Here is a 13,998-nt window from a genome sequence, read left to right as displayed (position 1 = left end):
CCTCTAGTTCTGTCATTCCTTGATTATTTTAGTTTAAATATGCAAATTTTGCTAAGTGTCTGGTCTATTTGGGGCAGTATTTGATAGCAAAACGACTTGATTACGTTGCCACTTTGTCGCTATGCCTAACCAACCATCGGTTTCTAAGGTTTGCAGTAAAAAGTTTGTGTTTTATTCATGTGGCCAAATGCATTTGAGAAAATAACCTCACAAACCATGACCTTCAAACATAATGATTTTATTTTCATCCCGTTTCACCTGAATGAACTACTCATTAGCAGTCTAAACCACTTGTGAGTTTGAATGCGGCATGCTGGAATACCCAACCCAGTAAAACGGGGGGGATAAGGTTTACAAGCGCACCAATTGATTAGAACCAGATAAAGGTTGTAAAGGTGATCAATAGGTGAGAAAGGACCCCTTAGGCCAAGTGCGTAACGTTCCTTTTTATGCATCCTCGTTCAAGAGATGGAATTTACATTCATCAAGACCTTCGGTCCTCACCACCCCGGCGCGGCCCCGGATGCATGATTCTAGTAAACACAAGTGGCTGTGAGGTGTCCGAAAGAAGGAAACGAGTTTGTTATTCTGTGTACTCCAGGCTGCCCCACCTGGCTGCAAATCTTTCGTTTCCTTCACCCAAAGTGTTGACTATACAATGAATGTCAAGTCTCAAAAGGACAGCATTGTCACCACTGTGTTGTAGAACTTACAGAGAAGATCAAGCCTCTAATGAGACCCCCGGCCTGGTGTGTCCATTAGCAGCACGATTATACGCTCTCAAATGGCATAACGGAGGTATAAAGGTGACATCTCAGCATCGGAAAAGCCATACTTACTTGGCAAAATGGCTCATTTAGCCTCAAATGAAGTGTGTGTGTTGCGGTATTACACTGTGAAGACTTTAATTTATTTTACAATGTAGTGTGTGTGTGTCTATTAGCTTCAATGCATGCTTTTTTAAAATTTTTATTGCCGGGTTCACTGAAGAAGAACTGAAAGATTCAGTTTGTCATTTACGGACAGCAGCTGCTTCTAAAAAGGCACACAACCTTTTTAGTTATTCCTTCATGTGCCTTTTTTCTCACTCGCTTCTCATGTGTCGGTGTAGCGGATCAATACAGAATGAGGCTGTTGCATTGTTTTAGTCCAAACAGCAGTGATGAGAGCCCAACAAAGTCGCTTATTGGATTTTCCCAGCCCCTCCCGGGTCGCATGGATTTAGTTTTTCTCCAGAGCAAGAGTTTAACTAAGGTCTTTCAACCAGTGTTAAGCATTTATTGGGAAAGGAAGCAACCGTCCATTTTCTATAGCTTTTGTCCTCACCGGAACCTATCCCAGCTGACTCTGGAGTGAGTAGAGGTTGACTTCACACTGGAATGATTACCAGCCAATCAGAGGGCAGATCAGGGATGGTTACTAATAGTTGAGTACTATATAATGGAAATCTATTCATCCATATTCTATACGAGCCAATCACAGGGGTTTTGTAGACATGTAGCCATTCACACTCACGCTGTATAAAGCTTTCAAATGCTTGTCCTCCAAATATTCCTTTCACCTTTCTATAGTAAATGTACACGTCAGTAAAGTAGGAGATCTTTCAGAGTAATATTTTGTGCCCCCCCCCCCCCCTGCAGTAGTCATTCCTTTCCTGACCGTTAGATGGCAGTATTGGATTGTATTCTGATATTGAAAGAGCTGCTGTTTCCTTTCAGCCTCCGACTGATGCAGACATTTTATACCTTAACATAGCTCTTCACTGTCTGTAGCATGGGAGGGCTGTCCTAATAGAATAATAGTCCAGAATACTTTATGAAAGGGCAGTGTAAGTAATATTTTAACATGTTAGATTTACTTGACTTTTTTACTTGTAATTTCATTGAAGTTGATTATGATGGAATACAAAAAATAATAATAAAATAAAATCCCATGTTAGGTGAATCACTACTTGTCTTTTTATAGAACTGATCACTTTCTGCAGCACATCTAAAAGCCTCACAGTCAAGAGGTTTTGGGTTTGAATCTCATTTGCATGCTGTGCAGGTATTCCAGCCTTCTCCCACATCTCCAGAACATGCATGTTAGCTTCATGAAGACTCTTATATTGTCCATCGGTGCAAATGTGAGTGTGAACAGTTGTTGTATATGTGCTCAGTGATTGGCTGGCAACCAGTCCATGGTGTATCCTGCCTCTCGCCCAAAAGTCTTCTGGGATGGCGACCCTAATGAGGACAAGAAAGTAGATGGATGGATGGTCAATGTTATTCTCTTATAGCTCATAGGCAAGAAAGTTCCAGCACTCTTCCAAAATGGAGATAACATTAGCTCTTTTTCTACAAATGATTCAAACTACGTCTTTTTTGTAGCTTGTGCTGTCTAACTTATTTTAATTTGCGTGATTTGTGTCCTGTGGCGTTCCAGAATTGTTGGATTAATGTGTCTGCTCTATATTGTATTGATGTTATTTCCCACTAATTACGAAATGAATGAAAAAACAACAACATATTAGTCATCTTTATTTTGCGTGTGTCTGTCTTTAGGATGTTCTGAATAATTTGGGCTCTTCTGAGCTGGATGAAGATGACCTCATGTTGGACCTGGACCTATCTGACGATCAGCGCCACCGTCACGGTAAGTGCTTTTATAAAATTGCCATATAGTAGAAAATAATGTGAAGTGAGTTCCAGGCTCAAAATGTCACCCTCATAAATCCTTTGTTGTTAGTAACAATTTATCATTCCTAACTATATTACAAGCAGAGCTGACCTACACCTCTGACTCTGATTTTGGAGCCCTGTATTTCTACCAATAATATTGATTATTGATCATTCCTACAGCAACAAACACTTGGAGCATAGTTTGGGAGGTGATCCCCCCCCACTCATCCCCCTCTTGTTCTCCCTTTTTCTCATCAAAAGAATCGGGGTGCCGCTGGGTGACTTGTCAGTTCTACTCTTCCTGCCCTCCCTCTATTAGGTGTCACTGTCTTTTTATGTTCCTTGGGTGGGTTGAAACTGAAAAATGTATCTCATTGTTCATTCCATTTCGTGAAGTCAGTCAGTCGTCTAAATTCTGACTGAGCAGAAGTCTCACGAGATTTCCTGACATCACATATGATGATGGTTAGGCTAGCCCTTGTTTTTTTTTTCTTCAGGCTTTTGGCATGCTCACTGTACCTTTTCTATTGGATTCCTCGAAGGGCCTGTAGAGTCTTATGTTTTGATCACATGCATCACACAGGCCTCCTCAGTCCTCCTATGGTAGTTTTCTTTGATCCTCCTCGCATCTATTTTGTTGCCTCCGGTTGAACCGTCTCTCCCAATCTTTCAACATATGGCACACAACTTTGATATAGTAGCGTTTCTCATGCTTGAGAAATGATTACTAAGGTACACGTGTTGCCTGGCGCGACGCTGCAAAGCATGCCAAGCATTTTTTTTTTGGGGGATCGAATGTGTGTGAGACGTTTTTTAAATGAGTTGTGCATGTCACGCACCTCACCTGCATGTGTTAACCGGAGCTCGATTAATTTAAAATGCTGCTAATTGTCTGAAACGCTTATGTTGTGCTGCTGTGTACGTGTCGCCATGCAAAATAGTCCTGATTAGTCGAGCGGGTTAATTGGTGAGATTTGCTGAGACTACACTGGATTTTTTTCATTCCATTCATAAGCGCTTGCACAGATGGTGAGAATGTACGCTTCACTTCACTGATGATAACACAGTGGTGTCTTGACTTGATGTTTTTTTGAGTTACGAGCGTTCGCTTGGTGGAGTTTTAACAAATATACATTATTATTATTATTATTATTGTTGTTTTTGTCTTGTGAAGTGAAAATTCTATAGATCAGCTGCAATTACCATGCATGTGGGCAAGGAGAACCACGACCGCAGATTCACTTTCAGTCGTTTAGTGAACAGGACAGGTGTCAAACAATAAAATACAAAATGAGAAAAAAATCTTTACATTCTCTTTTCATGTTTTGAGTTTTTACACAATAATACAATGCTCATTGTCTTTATTAAAAACTTTAAAATTGTTTGCATTTTAGGGGGTCTGGAGCAGATTAAGGGCCAGCATTTCAATAAATTTAAATAAATAATAATAAATTATTATGGGTACGGATAAACTGAGTTAGGTTGCATTGGTTATAAATTGATTAGTCATGCCTAAAGCATGAAACGCGGCTCCGATGCCAGGTTAGCATAGCCACAGAGCTAATCCAATTTAAAGCTCGCGCTGCTTGAGTGTACATTAGTTAAAGGTCACTCTTCGAAGCCTTCACACAGAGGCTGCTTGCTGGCCAATGACTTGGTGGCTGGAGTCCCAAGCTGGTAACGCGGTGGCGGCACAGCTTCCAACTCCGAGTAGTTGGAGCTCGATTGGCACAGTAGTTGCTACCATTGCCGAAGCACAGCACACTGGTACAGGAAGGAGAAAATAAAATAATTTTATTGCTTGTTAGAAACGAGATCAGAGTGCTAGAAGGTCACAAATAATGTTCATCCCGCCTAAATAAATCAAAGTAATTTGACTTTCTACAAGACTATTAAGGGAACCTTAAATGTTTGAGTTTACCAATATTCCAAGTTGAGCCCGGGGCCAGTTTAGTACTGGGGCTCGGTACCATATCTACTTAGGTGTGAATGTGAGTGTCAATCCATGTTTGTCTATATGTGCCCTGTGATAAACTGGCAACCAGTCTGGGGAGTACCTTAACTTTTTGTCCAAAGTGAGCTGGGATAGGCCCCAGCTTACCCGAGACCTTATTTCATTTTCATTTATTTATTTAACCTTTAATTATCCAGTTGAGAGCAGATTCTCATTTGCAATGCTAACTTGGCTGCAGAAAGCAGGGTAAAATGAAAATGACAAAAACCCTCAATGCGCTGTTGCTGATGGATGGATGGATTGTTGTATATAGCAAGGCACACAGTTTCCATTTTGAAGACCGTTAAAGAAAGAAGGTTTGAACTTTGTAGAGAGCAAGCGATGGAGCAGAGTGTGGGTTTTTGAACATCGCTTGCACAAACACAAGATCTCAGAGGACACACTGGCTGATGTATCGGAAAAGAAGCCACTGTCATTAATAACAAACACAAACACTCAAGCACACGCACAGGAGTGCGCATGCTTAGTCATCGGCCCTAATGGTGTGCAGACGAGTACGAAATTAAGCGCTTGAATTATTGTGATCAAGTTGGCACTTTTTACAGATACACACACGCACCTGTCCTCACATGGTGCCCCGAGTCACCACATAGCCGCAATTTCTTTTAACCTCTCTCGGGAAGCTTGTTTTGCAGTCTTTTATTAAAGAGCAAGGCATTTCATAGCAATTTATAACCAATAGTGTTGGGCTGCTGGAATCTGTGTGGCCTCCGCCTCATTTGCACAGCGTCCGATGTGCGTGAGCATAACCATAGAACAGGAAATGAAAATCACTGCAACAAAGGAGAGCTACAGGCATTGAACAATTTCAGATTGTTTTGTAATTGAACCTAAGGTGATGATAGTTGAGTCGAGTTTGACGCTGAAGGTATCTAGGATTTGTGATTGTAAGACTGAGTTGGGGGTGGGGCTAATGGAAGGAAGACGAGGCTAGCGAGCAGATCTACTGTGTGCATGATGAAGTCTGATGGTTAAGAGATGTTTTCTTTGGCGACATTAATTGTTCATTTATGAATATAAGGGTTCAATGACTACAGAGTATTATCAGTTTTTTTCAGTGTTACTTTGGGGTGTTTGGTGAATTTGCTGAGAATTGAACGAGATGATTTAAGGCTGCTCGTCAGCGAGAAGTAATGGATGCCCTTTCAGCTGGGTGTGCATAGCGCGTGTTTTTTTGTTATATATGTAGATATACTTGTATATTTGGCAAAGTGGCAGCCTGTCAAATTGTTTTGTAAAATATTGCCAAACGCTGTTGCGCAAACCCACCACCACAAAATGCGTGATTAAATGTTAACAATCATTGCGGAGTGGAAAAGGCGAAGCGTCAACTAGTCGGACTTGGTTTAATGCCTTGAAAGCAATATGTACAATTAATTAAATAACAATTATGCACACACAAACATTACTTTGACCAAGCAGATGCTAATGTAATTTGCAAAGTGCAACATTCCCCATGAGAGGCTTCAAAGCAGTAGTAGCGTGGGTGGAGGTAATGCACAGAGCTGGATGTCAAGTGTGCATGGTCAACTGCTTTAGCGTTAGCCTCCAGCAAGCTAGCTACCAACTGACAAGCTACTCATGAGAGTAGTTAAAATGATAAAGATGTTAGATGCGCTCTATTAATTTTAAGAGCAGCTACCTTTGGTGACCAGCTGATAGTCCACCATCTTTTTGTGTGTCCGACATGAGCTTTCCATGACTATTTCCTGTCAATTGTAATTCCTACGAACTTGCATCATTAATTATGCTATTTGATCCTGGAACAGATAAATAACATTTCCTATGGCACCACAACTGCTTTGAAATATGTACCGAACAGTTTTCTTTTTCATGGACTAGAATATATTTTAGTCGGTTACCTTCACATGTTTGTGTGTGCTTGCATGTGTGTGTTTGCTTGCACAGTTTCCAGACAAGACTCCAGCCAGTCCTTGGCATCTTGTCTCAACCTGCTCCATTCCCCGATCGACCCATCCGGAGATCGCATCCCATTAAAAGACAACTGCCACAGGTAACACTCGGCAAAAAACAAACAAACAAACAAACACAAAAAACATACCATCAGAGAAGCGTTCATTTGACAATATGTTCATTATTTTGGTTGTACAACAAGCAGTGCGTTAAAATATACTCTACTGAGCAGTGTGCCTTTACTTTGGTTCGCTAAATAGTGAACTTGAACCACCATACAACATTTATTGCCAAACCAGGTATGACAAAAAGCTGAAGTACATTTCATTCCATTGGTATGACAAGGTAAGTGACCTGACATAGGCTACCTTTTTTTATTTTTTTTGGGCTTCAACTTGCGGGTACAAACTTGAAATACGAGCACCGTATGCAGCGCTTTGGAAAAAAATGAACAGTTGAAGTTTCCTGTCAAACTAAATGTAAAACAAATAATTATTTTCTTATGTAATATTCACAGGTGTATTTTCTTTATCCTCTACGAAAAAAGAACAATATTATTGCAACAAACAGAATAAGAAGTACTATTCTCTCCATTTGTATCTGCATGACGGTATTATACTGCCTCCTGAAGTCCAAGGCGGGGCTGGAACGAATGAATAGCATTTCCATTAATTTTGCCAGGGAAAGCCAATTTATGGGTGCTTTAAGTGATGAGCTTGGCCTTGGAACAAATTAAGCTCATATCTCAGGGCATTATGGCATTAAAGTTTCTAGCTTTTGTTGTTGTCGCACTCTTTGGTTTCTCCCATCAGGGACTCTTTTCCCATCAACGTATTCCTTTGTTAAAACCAGGCATGACAAGAAGGTACTAAAGTTTCTAGTCACTTGTCAATTTTCATTACCTTAGGCTATTAAATGAATTCCATGCTGACAGTGTATTTAGTATTATCTGTGTAAAACGTCGATTCAGCTCTTGCATTGGATCCCAGTAGGGTAGACTATCTAGACCACAACCAAGCTGCCGAAGGGGCTACCGTCTCTCGTAAAAAATTGCTGATCTTGAGTCTTCGTCGTGAATTGACTGACATGCTTTATGTCCTCTAACGACCCATAGTGGTGAGGAAACAAGACTCAGCAGAGTCTGGCATTAAATAAATACATTAATACATTCTCTTTGACAAAATATGCACGCCATATTTACGCGTATGATCGACCCGTCGCGTCTTCCATTGGCCGACGGCTGAAACGTAATGCTTACTTCACTTTTTTTTTTTTCATGCACATTCAAATTCATTCGCTTAGTTCTTCTCCAGTGCTGCCCTACACATGAGCCTTTTTGGGTCGCTGATAAATGGGTTGTCAGCGGTTGTATAGTGGCTAGACCATTATGACTTTAAGTGCTTCTCCATTGAGTTGCACCCAAAGATTAAAAGGTCTTCCCCTCGAAAAAATGCCCTCTGAGCCTCCTTTTGTTTCGCGACACTTGTGCCAATAGCACCGTGACACATCTATATGAAGACACCATTGAGACGTAACCCTTATCTTTGGCTGCTTCATTTTTTTTTTTTTTTTACGGAGAAGCAGCTTCCAGCTCTCACTAAATGTTTCTATGAATAGTGAAGTTTGTGCGTCTGGACAAGAGACAAATATTTCAACCCGCCAGTTTTTTTTCCTTAAGTCTCGCTTCACTATCTTTTCTTTATTAAATCCATGCAATCACTCTCACCATATGAATTTGTATTAAAATGTCCTTCCTCTTTTTTCTTTTTTATAAGGTCATCATAGTTTTCTCAAGAGAAAAACTTTAGTAAAACAAAAATGCCAGCTTTAATACCAGGTACTATGAGACAGTCATTCTAATTATGTTTACTCTTTCATTGCCGAGTGTTTTCCTAAAAGAAAACCCCAAAAATGCCAGCCGATTTTGAGCATTTTCACTAATTTCTAAGGCTGACCAGAATATCATGTGCTATGACTAAATATACATAGTACATGGTACCATATGAAAGATTGGATTCTGCTCTTTCATTAGAAAAAAAAACTTTGGTTGTACCTTATTCCGTTCTTTAGTAATCGCCATTTGAAAATAGCTGGGTTTCACTGAATTCACCATTCTCTCACCAAATAAGGAGGAAATTAGCTTTTTGTAAAAAAAATGCGTTTTCTGCACAACAGTGACTTTGAAGATGTGTGTCAACAAACATTTTCACATTTGGTAAATTGCTTACAAAACGTTTTGCAAATTATCAGGAATGTGTTTGGGTACTTGTGTATTAAACCAAATATTTTTGTGTGTGTGGTAAAGAGTGAAGCACAAGAGTGACACACTCTCCTATGTGCAAAGGAACATTGCAGGATCTGCACACATTCTTCCTGTTTTCATGCAAAGTGAGCAACTGTTGCCATCAACTAGTCACCATTAACCATTACAGTGCTTCCTTGGCTTCATTTAAGCAGGAGAGACGCTTAAGAGTCTAATCCACCCATTCATAAAAAAACAATCAAAAAAAAAACGTTGACGAGAAGGCTCGTCACTGGCACGTGACATCATATTTTTATCTGACGAGAATTCTCGTCAATGGCAGAAAAAGAGTTAATGAGGTTGACATTATGATGATAATTGTCTTTCATGAAACCCAAGGTCACTTAACATAAACAAAAGGCAATCACAACACATAGACAAAAAAAGACAAAATTAATAAACCAACAACAGAACAACCAAACTAGGTGCAGAGGTTGTATTTCTAATACCTTTTCTATATTATTTCCATCCATCCACCAAGGTACTAATGTATATTACTAATACTTTGTCTATTTTATTTCCATTAGTGAAACTTTGACAGAGACAGAGACAGTTAGAGAGAGGAAAGAGGGCACAAAAAATATGTTGGCCTGGGGTTAAGTTTGCCTCGCTGTCTTTCTTCGTGATCTCTCAGGTTGCACGCTCCCTTGAGGGGGACATTGATTTGCTGGAGGCGAAGCAAGCGCCTCGACTACACACAACACACACTCAGAACAGCCACACACGCACCTGTCAGTCACGTCGATTGTCCAGGGTATCAGCTGCAACATGCTGCTGGCTTTCTGATGTATAGAACATCTGTAACACATTGACATATACACCCATACCCCCCCCCCCCACACACACACTACTGCAAAGCAACGTAACACTCTTTTCACAAGTTTTTGCAACTCCAAACTGAAACAATGCTGATACACACTCTACTGTACTTTGTCAGCCATTCTCTTTGTTGACAATGAGACGTAAAGCGTCCTTCTTTTTAGTGTTTTGCGAAATCGTAAAAAAAAGAAAAGTCAGTCTTATCGCTGTCTTGGAATAGGACAATAAATGCGAGCACTCAGTGTGCATTTCCAAAGTCTTTAACTGTTTATCTCTTTGAAATCACTGAGTAAACGGGTGAGTTATTTAGGACCTGAATAAGGAAGGAGGTAAAGTTTTATTTGAGAAGTTTCACTTTGACTTTTGATTCCAAAGAAGCAGGTTTGTGTCATGGAAATTTACCACTGCAGGCTGCTGCATGTGATAAGCGTCTGCACACTGACAATTTTAAATGCTCACCAGATTTATTTCTTTATTTATTAATCTAAGGTGAGCTGGCACCATTTTAATTTTTTATTTTTTGCGGACAAAAAGTTGATACAAATATTCTGTAGCGAAGCAGCTGCTCAAATATAACCATCATCTTAAAACTTGAATTCTTTAAGATGTGCAAATTAAAAACTAAAGACAATTAAGAGGATGGTAACTACGTTCAACTTTTTTTTTACATTTATTTTGCAGCTTGTACCAAATGATCGTGTAACTTGAAGGTGATGTTAAGTACATTTTAAAATGGAACCAAAAACTGTGCACTATGTGTAGTTGCACGGGACTAGCTCTGAATACAAAATTAAATACTTATTCCTTATTTTAAACATATTTCAATCTTCTCAGGCATCAAGCTTTTTTTTAAATATAGAAGATAGTGAAATAAGGTGAGTCAAATTAGGAAAAGGCACTGCGCTAAAGAAAAACCTTTATTTTTTATTTTTATTGAAACGTTATTTAGCCATTTGGTGAGGTAAAATTTTCTATTCTTCAATCTGTGAATTTACTAGCAACCATTCACTGGTAAATACAATTTTGCCAAATAAATCCTTTATTCTTAAATCAATATGAGTGTCATGAGTAGCTTTTGAAAGTAGTAATTATTTTACCTTCCATTTTGTACAAGTTTGTTCTAGCCAGAACATTTTCCAAATTAGTTATTTTGTTAGATCATCTTAATTAGGTTAGGTTATGACTACATCTATAGAACACTTTTCAAGATTTTGCAATAGTCTTCATCTATTGCAACACAACCAGTAATTAATAGTAAAAGTAAAAAAAAAAAAAAACTGAAACACCACCACCAGTGAGGTCAGTTGGTTGCGGGTAAAAGCACCTTAACTGTAAACAGTTGGGTGAAATTTCAGGATGGATTAAGAATGCACTGTAACGTTTTAGAGATTAACTGATGGTTGGCTGTTACAGTAACATATAAAATATTTCCACAACAATTTATTAAACTCTTGGCATAGGTGGAAAAATATACATTTACATCATATAAATACATACTTGAGCCAGTCACAAAAAGACAAAAAGATCAGTTGGTTGAATCGTCCCCTGCCGAGAATGTGGTCTTAAAGCATTAAGCCCACACAGTCAGAAATAGAGCAGCATACATTCCAATTTGATGTGATTCATTCTATGTAGCTACCAAAATGTCTAATTTCAGTCGACATAACACACGCACACACACACACACACACACACACACACACACACACACACACACACACACACACACACACACACACACACACACACACACACACACACACACACACACACACACACACACACACACACACACACACACACATACTTGCCTCTGTGTATTATGAGGACATTTTTTCCAAACCGGTTTAATTGTGTATTACAGGGACACCCCTTTCTGCTAATGCCAGAGAGATGGGACTTGCACCCAAAAAATTTTTTTGGGGTTGTCCAGGAGAATTTCACTTCAAAACTTGAAAAAACTCAACACACGAAAAAAAGAAAAACCTGAAAAAATCCGTAATTGTGAGGACATAGATAATGACCTAAATAAGCCACGCCCATTGCAAAAATGGTAATTATGAGGACCAACTCACATTACAAGGACAAAGTTTACACAACACACAGCAACCATGTCACTGAAGTGATTTGAAAGTTCTGGCATTCTGACTTTACACAAACTAAAATGGCATTGATGTGTAATGACTTACCTGATATAAGGACACATTGTTGTACATAACAATACTGTGAAATGCAAAGTCATACCTGATCTGTCCTAAAATTGTAAGTTTTAACATGGTGCTCATGTTACAACTTACAATTTTAGGACAGACTGAAACTGGTATGTTAATAAAACTGCTTCTTATGTGAACAGGTTATCTAGGTCAAACACAGCTTTGTAATGGATAAGCTCGACATGAAACCAGATGCAAAAGAGTCAGTGAACATTGAACATTTTATTCTTTAAAACATGACTACCTCTCATCTTAAAGGATGAGCAGTTTTCTCATAGCTCATTCCTGAAATACCTTCGGATTTCTGAATTTCTGAAACAGGTTCAATGTAGGAAGTGTCCGAAGTACTGTGAGAATCTGGAACATATTCCTCTGCTAACGAATCCTCACTTGAACTGGATACATCAGCAACCTAATTTTTTAAACGAAAACAATTATTACATACATACATACATACACATATTGTCGCTGTTCTGTGAAAAACACTTCCACCATAGGAGCTACCGGAGAGCAGCCCGCGACCTAAAAATGGAAACGTGTTTTTCACAGGACAGCAATGATATCCATATATACAGTAGATGCACACATACTTATGCATATATACAGTGGCTCTAAAATTAACCTGCCAGATGCGGGTTAAAATTCATTTTGGCGGGTGGTCATAAATATTTACTAGCTTTACTTCGCTGTTACTTAGTGATGTTACACTCGAAGTAGAAGCTTGAGAAAAGTGTCGAGCGCTCGCGGCAGAAGTAGCTCCCGCCATTGATGGGCTAATGTGCTAAAGTTAATTTACCAAAGGTCTTCATCATCAAGCAGTTTTGCATTTTTTTTAAACGGGATATGTGCCAGATGCTGGAGCAAACTAGAAAAGCATTTAGAACCTAAAGTTTGTGCACATACTAAAGATTATTATAAATCTAGTCACATTTATTCGAAAGATGAGATGAAGCATTTAACAAGAGGGATAGTTAATATGCTTAATCTATGGCATTGCCCCTAAAACAGATATTGTGTGATACAGTCCTTCAGTTACAGTAGACTTTTCTATTTTACCGAGTCAGACAGTCGTTAAGATTGAGACAATTGCTCAACATTTAGCTGCTTGCAACTAAAGATAAAGGTATAAACATGGGTCATAATTTATCCTCTTGACTAAATTATATTCATTCAATGAAAATGCCTGCACTATTAATTCTGGTTGCGTGAAACAAAGATCCATTGCAGATACAAATAACACAGAAGATAAAATACCCATCATGCCAGTCCATTCTAGTGCAGCGAAAGGTCCAAAACATAAAGCACATTTATCCAAGCTTGATACAAGTAAATTAACTACCTGATGTTTACACTTCTGTTTAAAAAAATAAAATAAAATTGATAGCGAGTTCATCTCTAAAATCCACCATAAATAAATTAATGGGAACAAAAGATCACTACAGTGCATAATCCAAATCACCAAACTGCCAACAAATCTTCAATTTGAGATATTTTTAATGTCGACTTGTAGGAATTTTAGTCCCATACAAGCTTATTGTTGGATACAATATTTTGAACGTCTTGGCAATACACATTGCATAAAAAATTGTTGTGATTATATTTGTTAGTTATATAGTTCAGCCCTAGCATCTACTCTACACTCTTCACTCCTAACGTCTTGCTTCTGAAAACTGATTTCAACATCAATATTCAAAAAGAAATCTCGTCACCTGGTCAACTTGGTCTGTGACAGCTACGTCTTCAGCTATGTCTTCAGGTTGTGCTTCAGTTGAAACCTGGTACACATGAAGAGAAAAATACATATAAAATTCAATTCTTAGTAACACGACTGTACCTGTGCATTTACACAGTTACAGTACATACAGAACAATTAATAGGTTAAAGTATTGTAAATGCAAACTCATTTTATTTGCCATTACAAAAATAAATAAATAAATCCTTCTGCACTACAGGTTTGTGTAAATTGGTGACGTCTATTTTTCACAATGAAACAAAAACAAGAAAATACACAGTCCTTAGAGAATCCATACCTGACCAGAGTATGAATTGTATAATAACTCCAAGCCCTCAAAACTT

At 38.6% G+C, this 13,998-nt stretch overlaps 1 protein-coding gene across 4 annotated transcripts in view; it reads left to right on the top strand.

Annotated features, from left to right (window-relative positions):
• The window catches only part of ccser1 (coiled-coil serine-rich protein 1), a 116,299-nt gene that overhangs the window by 16,332 nt on the left and 85,969 nt on the right, over positions 1-13,998 (top strand). For all 4 annotated transcript variants that reach the window (XM_086076167.1, XM_086076166.1, XM_086076168.1 and 1 more), the window contains exons 5-6: positions 2,544-2,634; positions 6,583-6,688. In XM_086076167.1, the coding sequence (XP_085932293.1) occupies positions 2,544-2,634; positions 6,583-6,688 (197 nt within the window). The remainder of the gene's footprint in view (positions 1-2,543; positions 2,635-6,582; positions 6,689-13,998) is intronic.

This window comes from Leptonotus elevatus, chromosome 5 (genome assembly GCF_054856555.1).
Source record: "Leptonotus elevatus isolate MCC_2025b chromosome 5, RoL_Lele_1.0, whole genome shotgun sequence".
Classification (NCBI taxonomy): Eukaryota; Metazoa; Chordata; class Actinopteri; order Syngnathiformes; family Syngnathidae; genus Leptonotus; species Leptonotus elevatus.
The sequence above is the reverse complement of the archived record's forward strand: the minus strand, read 5'-3'. Positions and strand labels throughout refer to the sequence as shown.